This window comes from Artemia franciscana, chromosome 11 (genome assembly GCF_032884065.1).
Source record: "Artemia franciscana chromosome 11, ASM3288406v1, whole genome shotgun sequence".
Classification (NCBI taxonomy): Eukaryota; Metazoa; Arthropoda; class Branchiopoda; order Anostraca; family Artemiidae; genus Artemia; species Artemia franciscana.
Window position 1 is genome coordinate 34,078,502 of NC_088873.1, and position 14,866 is coordinate 34,093,367.

General features: G+C 31.4%; 1 protein-coding gene across 3 annotated transcripts in view; it reads right to left on the reverse strand.

Moving 5' to 3' along the window:
* Positions 1 to 597: 597 nt before the first annotated feature.
* LOC136033125 (uncharacterized) overlaps positions 598 to 14,866 on the reverse strand; it is a 118,207-nt gene continuing 103,938 nt past the window's right edge. For all 3 annotated transcript variants that reach the window (XM_065713754.1, XM_065713755.1, XM_065713756.1), the window contains one exon: positions 598 to 4,290. In XM_065713754.1, coding sequence (XP_065569826.1) covers positions 4,195 to 4,290 — 96 coding nt within the window. In that variant the 3' untranslated portion in view covers positions 598 to 4,194. The remainder of the gene's footprint in view (positions 4,291 to 14,866) is intronic.

Below are 14,866 nucleotides of genomic sequence, written 5' to 3' on the forward strand. Positions count from 1 at the left end.
AGGGATATCGATTATTTTATACTCTCTTTTGGCTTGTTTTGGCAGATATGTCAAAACTCAATTTCCATCGGGCATATTCCACAAAATTGAACAGAAAATTTCCTATTTCTATTGTACTGGAGATTATATAAAAAAAACAAGTTTTCAAATGAAAGTGTGGAGCAACATCAAAACTTAAAACAAACAGAAATGATTCAGTGTATGAGGTGGGTTGCCCTATTCTCAATACCTCGCTTTTTAGGCTATTTTTTTTTAGAACTTTAGAAAAAGTTTATTATTCTAATTGAATAACCTTTGTCTTTCAGGAGTCATTATTAAATGATTGGAACAAAAGTCAAACTCTAGCGTAAATAGCGAGGTGCTGAAGAGGGAGCAACCCCTCATATACGTAAGAATTTGTTCTTTTTGAGCTTTAATGTTCCTTCTTCTTTCAGTTAAAAAGGCTTTTTTTGTAAATGAAACCAAATAAGAGCTTTAAAATTTTTTTTCGTAATTAAAAACCTTCAATTTTAGACATTGTACGTTTGGCACCCAGAACGCTGCCTACTATTAACGCTGAACGACCCTATCAGCTTCAAATAAGATTTCACATAAATAATCAGTTAATACATTTATTTTCAAAAGAGCGACTAAAAACAGTGCAAATATTGTAAAGCTATGCGACACTAGAGACGAAACATGAAATATTAAAAAGCTTCGCTATGCAGCTTCTAATCGCAAATTTCAAAAGAGCACAATAAAAATCTTTCGAAGAGGTGAAATATCCAAGACTAGGACGCTTTAATCCATTACTCACTTTTCCTCTTGAATAACAAAAGAGACAAAAAATGAAATACTAAAAAGCTGTTCTACAAAGTTTTTAATAGCAGTTATGAGATGCCCACAACAATACACAGATTTCACTAGGAGGTGTAATATCTAACTCAGTGAAGTAGGTTACGATCGTTTAGAAAAGGACTGAAAGCCTTTATGGAGGGATAGGACTGATTTAGGTAAAACGGGCAATTTGAAGACAAAGTATAGGTGTTAGACAGTTGTACCCAGAATTTTTTTTTCCGAAGAGGGCCTTAAAAAAGGATTTTTTGGAGGGGTGGGGTACAAAAAACCCATAAAGAACACATCAAAAATTTGTTTACATTATTTTTTATCAAGTTTCTACGACTCGGAAAAACATTTCGGGGGGGGGGGATCGGAACCCTCTAACTCCTCCCTGGATACGGCCTTCGCGTTGTGTTTCACTATTATTATTTTTTTAACAATATATTTGTACGAAATTGGTATAATGACAATAATTAGATTTAAAGTAATTATTGAAAACAAAACAAAAAGCTCAACTTAGGAAACGGAGCGCTAACGTAAAGCTAACATAAAGCAAGCGTTACGCTAACGTAAACGTAGCATGTGACAAAAAAGAAAAAAAAAGAGATTATGGCCCGCCATTTCCGAGTTGAAAAGTATACTTTGATTCCATTGCTTCATTTTCGTGATGGATTTAATAAGTCAACTAAATTATTATTTAATATATACAGTTATATTAATTATATATATTAAAACAGGCAGCCAAATAATCTTACGCATTTACCCGCTGAACCGGTAAAATGAACGAAAGACGTGATTGGCTTTTTCTTACGGAGTTTTACGCCAGCAAAAAGAACAAATGAGTCGAATGCTTTTTTTTACAAGTAAAATCTTCGTTTCTTTCCGTGCAACACTGGTTTAAAGCCACTAGACATAATATTCGGCATAAATTTAGATATAATTTCAAAAGTAGTTGAAGGAGCACCAAAAGAAGAAAAAAACAAGTTCTTGCACTTCTCTATTTGCATGTTTTTTTCTTTTTTTTGTACTGTTTTATTCTCTAAAAAGTCATGTGCTCTGAAAATCCAACAATGGATGCTTATCATTACCAATTTTAAGAAAACGCCACTGAAATATTGACGTAAGCTAAATGTGACGTTTGGCTGCCCTATACCAAAAGCCTGAAACTGTAAACCTACTGTCAAAAACCACATCTACGTTTTTTTCTGCTAGAGACGTAACCTTATCTTTTTTACTGACTGGATAAATTCTATAAGAGATTACGGTCATACAAACGAATAGAAAAACAAAAGTAGAGATAGAGTATATTCTTCAAAAATTCTTTTCTGAGCGGGGAAAACTTACTGTTTCGCCTACCGAAACCACCAGACAAAGCATATGGGTACAGGTTTTCGGTGATATGGTGTACTGCTGCAAAAGCTCTGCAACAGCTTAACTGTTCATAAGTAATCCAGATATACACACAAGGGGTATGCTATTCTATTTCTGGCTTTTTGGCTCCTATTCCTCAGAGATTCTTTTTAGGTGGAGAAATTTTCTGTTTTCCCCAGCGAATCCACTAGATTCACTGGGGAAAACAGACAGAATATATGGATTCAGTCTTTTTGGGATACGGTGCGTTGTTGCAATAGCTCCGCAACAGCTCACATCAATACATTGACAATCTTCCGCAGCTTTTGGTTAATACTGTTTTAGGATTAACTGTTCATTAGTAATCCAAACATACACACAAAAGGGATTCTATACTACTTTTGGCTTTTTGTATTATATTCTTCAGAAATTCTTTTCCAGGTGGGGAAACTTTTTATTTTCCGACCAAGTCCACCAGACAGAATATATGGATTTAGGTTTGTGGCGATATACGCTGCAAAAAGTCCCTTCAATAAAATATTTACAAGTTTTTTGCAAATTTGGCTGATACTATTTTAGAATTAACTGTTTATAAGTAATTACGATATACTTGCAGGGGGATTGTATTCTATTTTCAGTTTTTGTCCACCGAGTCCACCAGACAGAATATATGGATTTAAGTTCTTGGTGATACGCCTCATTACTGCAAAATTCTGCAACAGCTTTATGGATAAAATATTTTCAGCTTTCCCGCTAGTTCTGGTTGATATCAGTTTGAAATTAACAGTTTACTGTCCAGTGAATAAAAAACGAAAAAGAAGCTATTTACATAAAAATTACAAGATTAAGGAGGAGTTTGTACAAAATAGCTAGATTTTAGCCCCTTAATGTACAAATGTATAAAGTTAATGTATGAAAAAGCTATTAATAAGCAAGCTTCTTCCAAGTGGAAACGTTCGTACCACTTCTTGAATAGCTTGTTTTGGCAATACAAAAAATAACAATAATAAAAAGAACAAATAAATAACTAAAAATGGTCTAAGATTTGTAAACGTAATGTTTCATTTGTTTACAATGCAGACAAAGAATGCATTTTCTTTTTTACAGAAATCGGAAACTTGAGGAGACGGTCAGCAGAGGGGAGTTTGTTTTGAGGGAAAAGGAGTGAAACTGAAAAAATCGTCAAAAAAATCTACGTTATTAAAGATGTTTCAGCAGATATAAGGAATTTTTTTTTTGAAAGCCAAATGAGGAAAGACAAAATCTTAAATACAGGCGTCAACACTGTGACATTGAAACAAATTGATTTCTAGTTTGGTAATCACTGGATGATGGTAAGGCACAAAATAAAAATACAAAGCTCAACTTCATCTGTTAGATTAAACACCGTCTTCCAGTAATGTCCAATAGTCAGCCTAGGCTAACAAATAAATTGATTTCTAGTTTGGTAATCACTGGATGATGGTAAGGCACAAAATAAAAATACAAAGCTCAACTTCATCTGTTAGATTACACACCGTCTTCCAGTAATGTCCAATAGTCAGCCTAGGCTAACAAACAAATTGATTTCTAGTTTGGTAATCACTGGATGATGGTAAGGCACAAAATAAAAATACAAAGCTCAACTTCATCTGTTAGATTAAACACCGTCTTCCAGTAATGTCCAATAGTCAGCCTAGGCTAACAAACAAATTGATTTCTAGTTTGGTAATCACTGGATGATGGTAAGGCACAAAATAAAAATACAAAGCTCAACTTCATCTGTTAGATTAAACACTGTCTTCCAGTAATGTCCAATAGTCAGCCTAGGCTAACAAAAAAAGTTACTTAAGAAACAAAACATAATTCCACAAATTAAGGAGTCATTTGGGTCCAAAAATGAACTTAAAAATGTATATCACTGAGTGTAGTGATATGTGAATATTAAGCACCAATACTGGTTAGAGACATAATTATGTCTGAGGTTAATATTTTTTTTTAGTCGATCAATAAGAAAGTAAGCGTTTGTTCAAAACTTTTGACTTTCTAATCACCAACTCGGCAAGGGTACCATTCCAAATGGACATCAAGATTCTGCTCCGATACTTTTTGAGAAATCAAGGTGCTATCTTCCTTAGTAATCTAAAAATAAAAATATATTATATATTTATGACACACTTATCACACTCTATAGCATAGTTATGAGCCAGGGGGAAGGGGAGATAAGAAGCTCCTGTGGAACATGTAAAACAAGAATGAAAACATTTAATTTGACAATTTTATAGTTAACTTGGCATATTTTGCGACATATTTGACATATTTGCTTTAATCCCTTTGTGAAATGGGTTAAACCTGGAAATAAATTTCATTTTTCAAGTAGAATCGAAATCAAATTTAAGCATAAATTAATGCATCTAAAAGAAACTATAAAGCGAGAATTTTTAAACTAAAAAAAAAATTAGACCTTAAACCAGAATTCCAAGCTACAGTCGTGGGCCAAGTGTGACCCAAAATTATAGGCACCGTAATGGCACTGCCTTGGTGATAATCGTGCAAAGAGGACTCTGTGTAATGTTATTTTTTTCACCAAGGCACTTCGTGCGGAAGGAGTTGTCGTTGAAACTTCACAAGGGGCTCATTTGATTAGAAACTAAAAGTTCTGGTGCTCTTTCTAAGAGTAAAATCAATTGGAGGGCAACTCCCCTCCACTCCATTTTCCCCCAAAGACATTCGATCAAAATTTTTAGTTAGCCATTTTGTTAACCTTAGTTGAAAAATCCAATAATAATGCTCCCGGAAATGATATCCACCCAATAGCCCTTGGGGTGAGGGCTCTACGTTATGCGATTCGCCCATTGTTTACATATAGTATTGGTTATTGAGAAAGGGGGTATTCTGACGGTGGTGTCTATAAAGGCATTCAGATAAAGCTTTTAGGGACTGTTGTGGGGAGTGTTGAACTAGATCAAAACACACTATGTACATGCAGGTTGTCACATGGTCGTATCTCAGGAATGGATTAGGGTATTAAGTTGGAACTTTCAGAGAGCAAGATTATTGCTATTACTACTACTGCTACTACTACTAATGCTACTGTTGCTGCTGCTAAAGTTACTACAACTACTGTGACTGTTACTCAGCCTAAAGGTATTAAAAAGAAAACATCAGGGTATGTTGCGGGGGAAATCACAAAACGCTACGTGCATAAAGGTTGTCAAAACGACGTATCAGCAATATCATAGAAACAGCCTAAGAGTATTAAGTTGAACCTTTCAGGGCACGATGAGGGAGATGTTTGACTGACCAACATGCAACATATGGATACAGCTACTGCTATTAATACAATTGCTACTACCGTCGATACTGCTGCTACTACTACTACTACCACTACTACTACTACTACTACTACTACTACTACTACTACTACTACTACTACTACTACTACTACTACTACTACTACTACTACTACTACTACTACTACTACTACTACTACTACTACTACTATTACTACTAAAACAACAAACACTTTTATTATTACTACTACTACAACTATTACTACCGCTAAAGTTAAGGATATAAAATTCAGGGAGCATTGAGGGAGAATTCGAACTAAACAAAAACACACTATGTGTATAAAGGTTATTAATAGGGCTTCCCAAGTCAAGAGCGAAGTGGACTTCTGTGTATTCTTATTTTTTTTCACCCAGTCACTTCACATGGAAGGAATTGTCGTAGAAACGTTGGAGAGGGCTCAATCAACAGGAAGCTTAAAGTTCTAGTGCCCTTTTTAAGAGACAAAACAATCTCCCTCCCATACTCATTTTTCTCAAAAGACATCCAACCAAATATTGAATTGGCCATTTGGTTCAGCATTGTTGAAATGTCCGATAGCTACATCTTGGGGGTGACGAGTCTCCCACAACACTTAAAACAAGTGATGTAAGTAATGTAATTTTCCATTGTTTAAGAGTATTTAATATCGGGAAAGGGGGGTACATTTGATCCTTGATGTCCAAAAGTAATGGAGTAATTGCCGCTTCTTGACCACCTAGACCACCCCATCAATTTACATCATTTTCAGTCCATTTTACATCATTTTAACATGAAAAAATTTTTACGGAATATTTGCGATTAGATCTAATTTTATTATTTCTGGTGTTGTTGAAGCGGTGATTCCACTATGTATCACGATCCTAGATGTAGGGGTAGACCGTTGTCCACTGTGGATTTTCCAATTCATCCATAAATCTTTTATTGATATCGTCTTGGTCAACTTTAGTAGTTGTAGCGGTAGTAGTAGAAGCACTTGTAGTAGTAGTAGTAGTAGTAGTAGTAGTAGTAGTATTTGTTGTTGTAGTAGTAGTAAAAGTAATAATAGTAGTAGTAGGAGCACTAAAAGCACACCCATATTTCTTTTAGTCGATTGATCATTCCCCCTCATTCCCTGAGAGTTCCAGCTTAATGTTTTATGCTATTATAAGATAAACCCTTTTGAAGTCTGCACATAGTGTGTTTTGATTTAAGCTCGACAGTCCCCTCAATATTCTCTGAAAGCTTCACTGAAATGCCTTTTTGGAAGTATTATAGTAATTGCTGATTCTGGACCGCCTAGACCACCCCATCAATTTACATAATTTTCAGTCCATTTTACATAATTTTAACATCAACTATTAAACATTTTGAATATTTTCCATCCCGACATTCAAAATGAAAATAGGTCCTTGGAAATCAAAGTTTGGTCTTATTTTTATATTTTTCCACAATGTGAAGACGGGTTCTATGACCTACCTAGATCGCCCCGTCAATTCACACCATTTCAATTGCATTCACACCATTTTAAATGAAAATTTTCAACATTTTTACAGTTTCTCATTCTCAGCAACTTTAAGATCAGAACAGGTTTTGTGAATTAAGAATTTGATGAATTCTTGAAATAAAACTTTTATTATATTCCAATTTTCCGATACTACTGATAAAATGTAATACTTTAATATGATTTAGAATTCATTATAGATATCTAAATAACTTTTATTATCTTTCCTTTTTCTTTCAATAACCTTTAAAATCATACCTTTATCTAATTTTTAAAATTTCTTTTCAAAATCAGCTGCTTTAGAATCAAATCATTTTGGTGCAAAGATATCAATCATTTCACCTTTTAGATTAATAATAATAACGAGTTTATTTCCATATTTAGTTGTTACACATTTCATTGCTTTAATTACATATTCAATTCCCAAATCCAAGTCTTCTTTCTTTACCGTTCGATTTAATATATTTTCCATTCTCATTTCTCTTAAAAGCTTCTCCATATATTAGGCGATGACTTTTTTAAAAAAATTTTTGAGTCGGAAACAATTTATAGCTTAACATGTAATTTATGATCAATGACATCCATGTTTTGCTTTTCTTTCTGAAAATACAACGTAATAAAGGTGGTACAAATTCAGCAGGCCTATCAACTAACAAACGTTTAATTTTTTTATCAGCAATTTCTCCAGATGGATATTAGGCTCATGTTTTGAAACATCAAACCAAAACAATGGATTTACTACTTTAAAATTGTCATGGTTAACAATACTTCCACTATCAACGTTTCGATGTTTGTATCGCAAATGTAAAAATCTTTGATAGGAAAATGAGTAATCCTCATTTTTCTTACTAAAATTACATTTTAAACATTCTTATGGATATTTATATTCATTCACTTTCACTTCAATTCTATTCATATTATCAAATACCAAATTATTTTTTAAAGCATTATCATATTTTTCTGTAATAATATAATAATTTTAGTTGTATTATATCTATTAAAAAACAAATATTCATTTCAATTCTTTGTAACTTTTGTCATTTTGTATCACACGCTTCCCATTTTAATTCAAATGAACTCTTTTAAAGTAATTTACCTTCTAACTCGTTTCTAATGAATAAACTAGAATTTAATGTTAGTAAAATCTAAGATAAAAATGTTATATCTACTTTAAAATTTTGAAAACCCTTTTTTATAATCCCATTATTTTAACTATTCCTTTTCGACGCAACTTAGTGCTTAACAGCTCTAATTACACGATTAATATCTTGACAAAATCCAAATAACCTCGATAATGGTAAATACATACCAACTACATGACTTTCTTTTGTTTCATGATATCTTTTTAACAGAATGCCGTTAAATTAATCCTATTGTTTTGTTTTAATTATTCGATTTTCACCTACTTTTGCAGCAGCCTTAAAAGTACTTAAAACTCAGTTTCTTGTGTAAATGAACCAATTGTTTGTGCTTTATCTTTATACCAGAACATTTTTGGCTGTGCTTCTTGAATAATCATCAGAAAATTCTAACAGATTTTTAACAGCTGTTTATATACCAGCATAATCAATAGATTCAATTACTTTACCATTAATGATATAGTAAGCCTTTCTAAACAAATTAAACCCATTAATAATTAAAAGTAGCCATATATCCAGCACTCATATTCGACCAATCATCTTGTGTTATTTTGAATTTTGCACGAAGATAGCTATCACCAGGAAGGATCCAATATTCTAAATATTTAGTTATTAAGTAATTCTGAAATATTAACATAAATTTCTTTAATTTTTGTATTTATTTTTCGTTGTTGAATCATCAACAATAGGCTTTTCAAATATTTGCAAATAAGGAGCAACAACTTCATTAACCTCTGTTCATGTAGAGAAGAAATTTATTAAATAATATTTCTTTTAAAATCTTTAAACCTTTGCCTGTAACCAACGCATTTAAGAAATATCGACTTCTTCTACCTATCTACCTATCCTACCTATCTTCTTCTACCCTCTTCTTCAATCTCCTATTTTGAAATACATCACCTAATTATTTTCTATTTAAATCGATGAATTCTTTCCAATATTTAATACCTTTATATTTTTCAGTAGCTCTAGTCGAGGTTTAATCTTATTAGTATGCATTGATAAAGCTCCATCTTTTATGTTTTTCACGGAATTCTTGAATGATTCCGAGTTACCTATATCCTTAAAGAAACTACCAATACCACTACCGTATTGTCTTGTGCATAGCAATAGTTTTTTTATTAATCAATATTTATTTTAGTAAACAGATTTTTTAAAATTTTACACAATCATTTATAAGAGAAAGAATGGATTAAAACTAATTTACTAACCATTAAACTTTTTTCCATTTTATTAAGCTTGCTTCTAATCTATAGCATAATTAACATTATCAGCATTCAAATCGATAAGTCTATCTGATCTGTAATGACATTTTCTAAAAATCAATACACTCTTTTCAATTTATTAAGAGGTATTATCTTTCTTTCTATCAATGATTCATCTCTTTTTTTCCGAACTCAAGTGTATTCTTTTTAAATTTATCACTGATATTATGCCATTGAAACCATAAAGTACACTGCGTTAAGGCAATTTCATAATCATAATTACGGTCTAATCTAGCCGGATTAATTGTATAAGATTGTTCAATTCCGCTTTTATTACCGTCATAAATAATCAAATTCATTTAATGGAATACTTTCTTTTTAAGAACAAAATTTTTCTTTTGATAACAAAAAGTTATTTTTAATTAAATTTTAAGATAATTTTAATAAATTGTATTATATTAGATTTGCTTTAATATTTCATTTTTTAATAAGGAATCTAGAAAACTTACAGCCTCGTGTCTAACCTCATCTGATTTATTTCAAGCATCTCTACTACCTATTAGACTATATAATCTTTCGATCTTATCATTTGCATTTAAAAACAATCCAGTTCCTACCTGTGGTATTTGTGTCCATTTTATGTATTCATCAGCCTTTAACAATCAGTAACTATAATTTTATATAAAATCAACTAGTTTAACATATTCAGGCATCACATGTCCTTTTCCCCCACCCTTTTTGATTCCATTCACTAAATTCATAGGATCTTGAAGGAATTCAAAATGTTCTAGGTAACAATTAGGTGATTCAAAAGAAGTTGCCTCTTTTATTTAGAAGAAGAAGTAGTTTAGTGTCAAGATTCAGATTAAGATCATACAGAAGTTTTAATTTTTGATATTTCTATTGGTTCAATACCTTGAAGTTGTGATTGTGCTTGTAATGGTTCAATACCTTCCAGTTGCGATGATGGTGCTGGTAAAGCGTTTCTTAACTTTTGATCTAATCTTACAAATCACCGTTTCAAACTATCATCATTTCCTTTAATTTTTCAACAACTGGATCATTTAACTCTTTGCAATTGTGAATGTAAAGCAAATTGCGATTGCATAAGAAATAATTTTAAGTATACTTCTGATACATTTCAAAATACCGAAGAATTAAAAAAAATACTAAAGAAAGAAAATTTTCCCTATGAATGCATTGATAGCTATGAAAAAAAAATGATACAAAAGTTACCTTCAATTGACAAGTTTTATTCTAGATTAACTAGGAAAAATATTTCTGAAGAAGATTATAAAAGAGCGAAATCTAATTATTTCAATATAAAATACTCTTAGATTATAATAAATTATATCTAAAAAGTGATGTTTTAATTTTATCAGATGTCGCTGAAAATCTTAGAAATGTAAGTTTAAATAATTATAAACTAGATCCACCGCACGTCTTCTCAGCACCAGGACTAACATGGGAATCTTTTCTCAGACACTCTAAAGCTAATATTCCATTATTTTCTGTTGAAGATATGTATACCTTTTTTGAGAAAGAAATGAAAGGAGGTGTATCTCAGTGCATGAAAAGATATGTTAAACTAAATAAAAAAATATATGAAAAACTTTAATAAAACACTACCTTCCGATTATTTAATGTATTTAGATGCTAACAATTTATATAGTAGGGCAATGTCTCAAAATTTACCTTAGAAAGATTTTAAATTTATTAATATACCCGACTTTTTAAAAGAGAATAATTTCATTATATTACTACCAACAATTAAAACAATATGTCCAATCAGAAATGAATAACAATTATGTGGGAGCAATTTATGAAGTTGATTTGGAATACCCAAGACAATCACATGCCCTATATAAAGATTCATCTATAGCTCCCGAGCATTAGGAGTATAAACTATGTACACCTCTACATAATAAAAAGAATTTTGTTGTACATTATAAAAACTTAGAATATTATTTAAAGTATGGCAGAATACTAGCTTTCACAGAAGCAGGTTATTTAAAAGGTTAGATCAATCATAACAATTTATTACATCAAAAAGGAACGAATGATTTTGAAAAAGATTTCTTTAAACTTATGAATATATCATGTTTTGGAAAGACTATGGAAAATGTAAGAAAAAGTGCAAATATTGAAATAATTACTTGTCAAAACAAAACGTCAAATCTGAAGTCATATTTAGCGATACATATTCAGTAGCTAGAATGGCTAAATAAAAAAAATAGATAAAACTATTTTACATTGGATTTGCAGGATTAGAGTTATTTAGGTTACTGATGTATGAATTTTATTATGAATACATGAAATCAAAATATAGTGAAAATATTGACTAACGTTATATGGATACAGATAGCTTTATTTATGATATTCGAACTGAGGATTTCTATGAAGACATCAAAGCTGACCTCCAAAAAAATTCGATGCTTTAAATTATAAATAAGGCAATCCTTATAACTTGCAGTAAATAATGAAGTAAATAAAACAGTAATGGGTATGATGAAGGATGAATTATATGGAATAATAATGTCTGAGTTTGTATGTCTGATATCGAAAGTATACGCTTATTTAAAAGAGGGTGACGAAGAAACCAATACAAAAAAATTTAACGGTATTAAAACAAATATCGTGAAAAATAAATAACAATACAGAATTGTAAAGACGTATTAGTCAGAAAAGTGGAAAGTTTATCAGAAACTCAGTATACTTTAAGAGCAAAAAATATAAAATGTTCTTTGAAAAACAAAATAAAAAAGCTCCAGACCTTAATTACATTAAAAGACAAGTATTGAAAAATAAAGTAAAGACGGTGTCCTGTGGATTTAATCTTATAGTCAAGTTAGTTGGTTCGATAATTAATTTAATTAGATAGTTAAGCTAGTTAGTAAGTGAAATAGTTAGTTTAAATAGGTAGTTAAATTAATAAGGAAGCTAAGCTAGTTAGAAAATTAAGTTAGTTAGTTAGTTAAGTTAGTTAGGTAGCTAAGCTAGTTAAGTAGCTAGGTAGTTAGGTTAGTTAGGTATTTAAGTAATTAAAGAATTTAAGTTAGTCAGATAGTTAAACTAGTTAGGTAATTAAGTTAGTTAACTAGTTAAGAAGTTAGGCTAGTTAGGTAGTTAAGTTAGTTTGTAAGACAGTTGAGTTGGTTAGATAGTTAATTAAGTTAGTTCGGTTAATTAAGCAAGTAAGTTAGTTATGCAAGTAAGTTATTTAGGTAGCTAAGTGAGTTAGTTAGGTCAGCTTGGTAGCTAAGTACTTAATCTATTAAAATTTTATGCTAAGTAAATCAATCAAATAGTAACGCCTGCTAGAGTATATGATTTCAAACCTTCGAATAGTCAATCGCATAATAAATCTCTGCTAGCACCTCAATGGCCTTTTAGATATTAACTTGCGGGAATTAGGGTAGTGGTAAAACCAACCTATTTTTAAATTTAATATATGATTATTTATGTTTCAATAAAGTTTATCTATATGCTAAAGATCTTGAAGAAGACAAATATCAACACCTGATTCAAACCATAAACTGTTTAGAAGGAAAATGTGGGCAGAACCTAATATTTGCTAGTAATGATAAAGCCGAAATCGTAGAAGTAGCAGACTTAGACCCTAATTCTATGAATGCAGTTATCTTTGACGATTTTATCAAACAGTTCGTGGTAACGAACTGTAGTAAGGAGCGACCCGGCTCAATAGTAAACGAAACTCTAAAAAACGGAATTTCAATGCTAAAAGATATATCAAAAGAATCAGATTTTTATGCTGATTTTAAATATATAAGTTTCATCAAATTTAGTCTTTGTCATCAGAAGTTACGAGCCTGAGAAAATTTGCCTTATTTTAGAAAATAGGGGGTAACACCCCCTAAAAGTCATAGGATCTTAACGAAAATCGCACCATCGGATTCAGCGTATCAGAGAACTCTATAGAAAAAATTTCAAGGTCCAATCTACAAAAATGTGGAATTTCGTATTTTTTGCCAGAAGACAAATCACGGGTGCGTGTTTATTTGTTTTTTTTTGTTTTTTTTTTCCCAGGGGTCATCGTATCGACCAAGTGGTCCTAGAATGTCGCAAGAGGGCTCATTCTAACGGAAATGAAAAGTTCTAGTGCCCTTTTTAAGTGACCAAAAAATTGGAGGGCACCTAGGCCCCCTCCCACGCTCATTTTTTTACGAAAGTCAACGGATCAAAATTTTGAGATAGCTATTTTGTTCCGCATAGTCTAAAACCATAATAACTATGTCTTTGGGGATGACGTACCCCCCACAGTCCCTGGGAGAGGGGCTGCAAGTTACAAACTTTGGCCAATGTTTACATACAGTAATGGTTACTGGGAAGTGTACCGACGTTATCAGGGGGATTTTTTTGGTTTGGGTGTGGGGTTCAGGGGAGGGGGCTATATGGGAGGATCTTTTCTTGGAGGAATATTTCATGGGGGAAGAGAAATTCAATCAAAAGGGCGCAGGACTTTCTAGCATTACTATAAAAAAAACAAAAAAAACAATGAAAATATAAATATGAAAAAGTTTTTTCAATTGAAAGTAACGAGAAGCATCAAAACTTAAGACGAACAGAGATTATTACGCATATGAGGGGTTCTAAAAATACTTTAGCATAAAGAGCGAGGTATTTAGGAGGAGATAAATACTTCACTCTTTATGCTAAAAATTTTTTAAGTAATTTCAACTATTTATTCTACGGCCTTTCTGATTCAGGGGTCATTTTTACTGTTTTTATAAAGTTTTTTACTGTTTTAAAAAGAAGAATTGAGAGAAAGGGTCAAACTTTAGCGTAAAGAGCGGGGCATTGATGAGGAAGCAGCCTCTTTCATATACGAAGTAATTTCTGTGCGTTTTAAGTTTTAATGTCGCTCCTTACTTTCAGTTAAAAAAACTTGTTTTTTTATTTAATTATAAAAAAAATCACTGACATGTTTTATGTACTACTGAGGTGTACTGACTTATAGCCTACTATGCTATTTACTGGTTAGAATTGGTTAATAAATTTATTCGTATAATAACTGAATAACTTGGAAGTTTAGGAAATAAAGCCAGTAAAGATAACAGTGAAAGTAGACTACACGATAATAATGGTAATTTTTAGTTATTTTTGTGCTTAGTTAATTTAGACGTGCAAAATAAGACAATGATGCTATTACTTTCAAAATGTAAAAATTATTTTAAACGATAAAGGGTGAAGCTGTTACCCGAAAGTTCTTATAAATCAGTATTTATTTGAGGATATTAATACCTTAATTGATATTTATCAATCACCTGATAATATGCTGACTAGAGTCAATTGTTAAGGATTAGTCGTAAAAATACTTTTAAAATAACTAAAGAAAACGTAAATGTGGAAAATAGAAGAACTGAAAATGTTGCAAGCCCAAAAAATGGTGCAGATGTAGTTAACCCTTCAACATTAAGCGATTTTAATAAGAAATTGTTAAAGATCAAATCCTAAAAAACTTGAAATAAAACCAAGGCATTAGTAAGTATGAATCACCTGACAATATATTGACTAGAGTTGATAACAAAGGACTATTAATA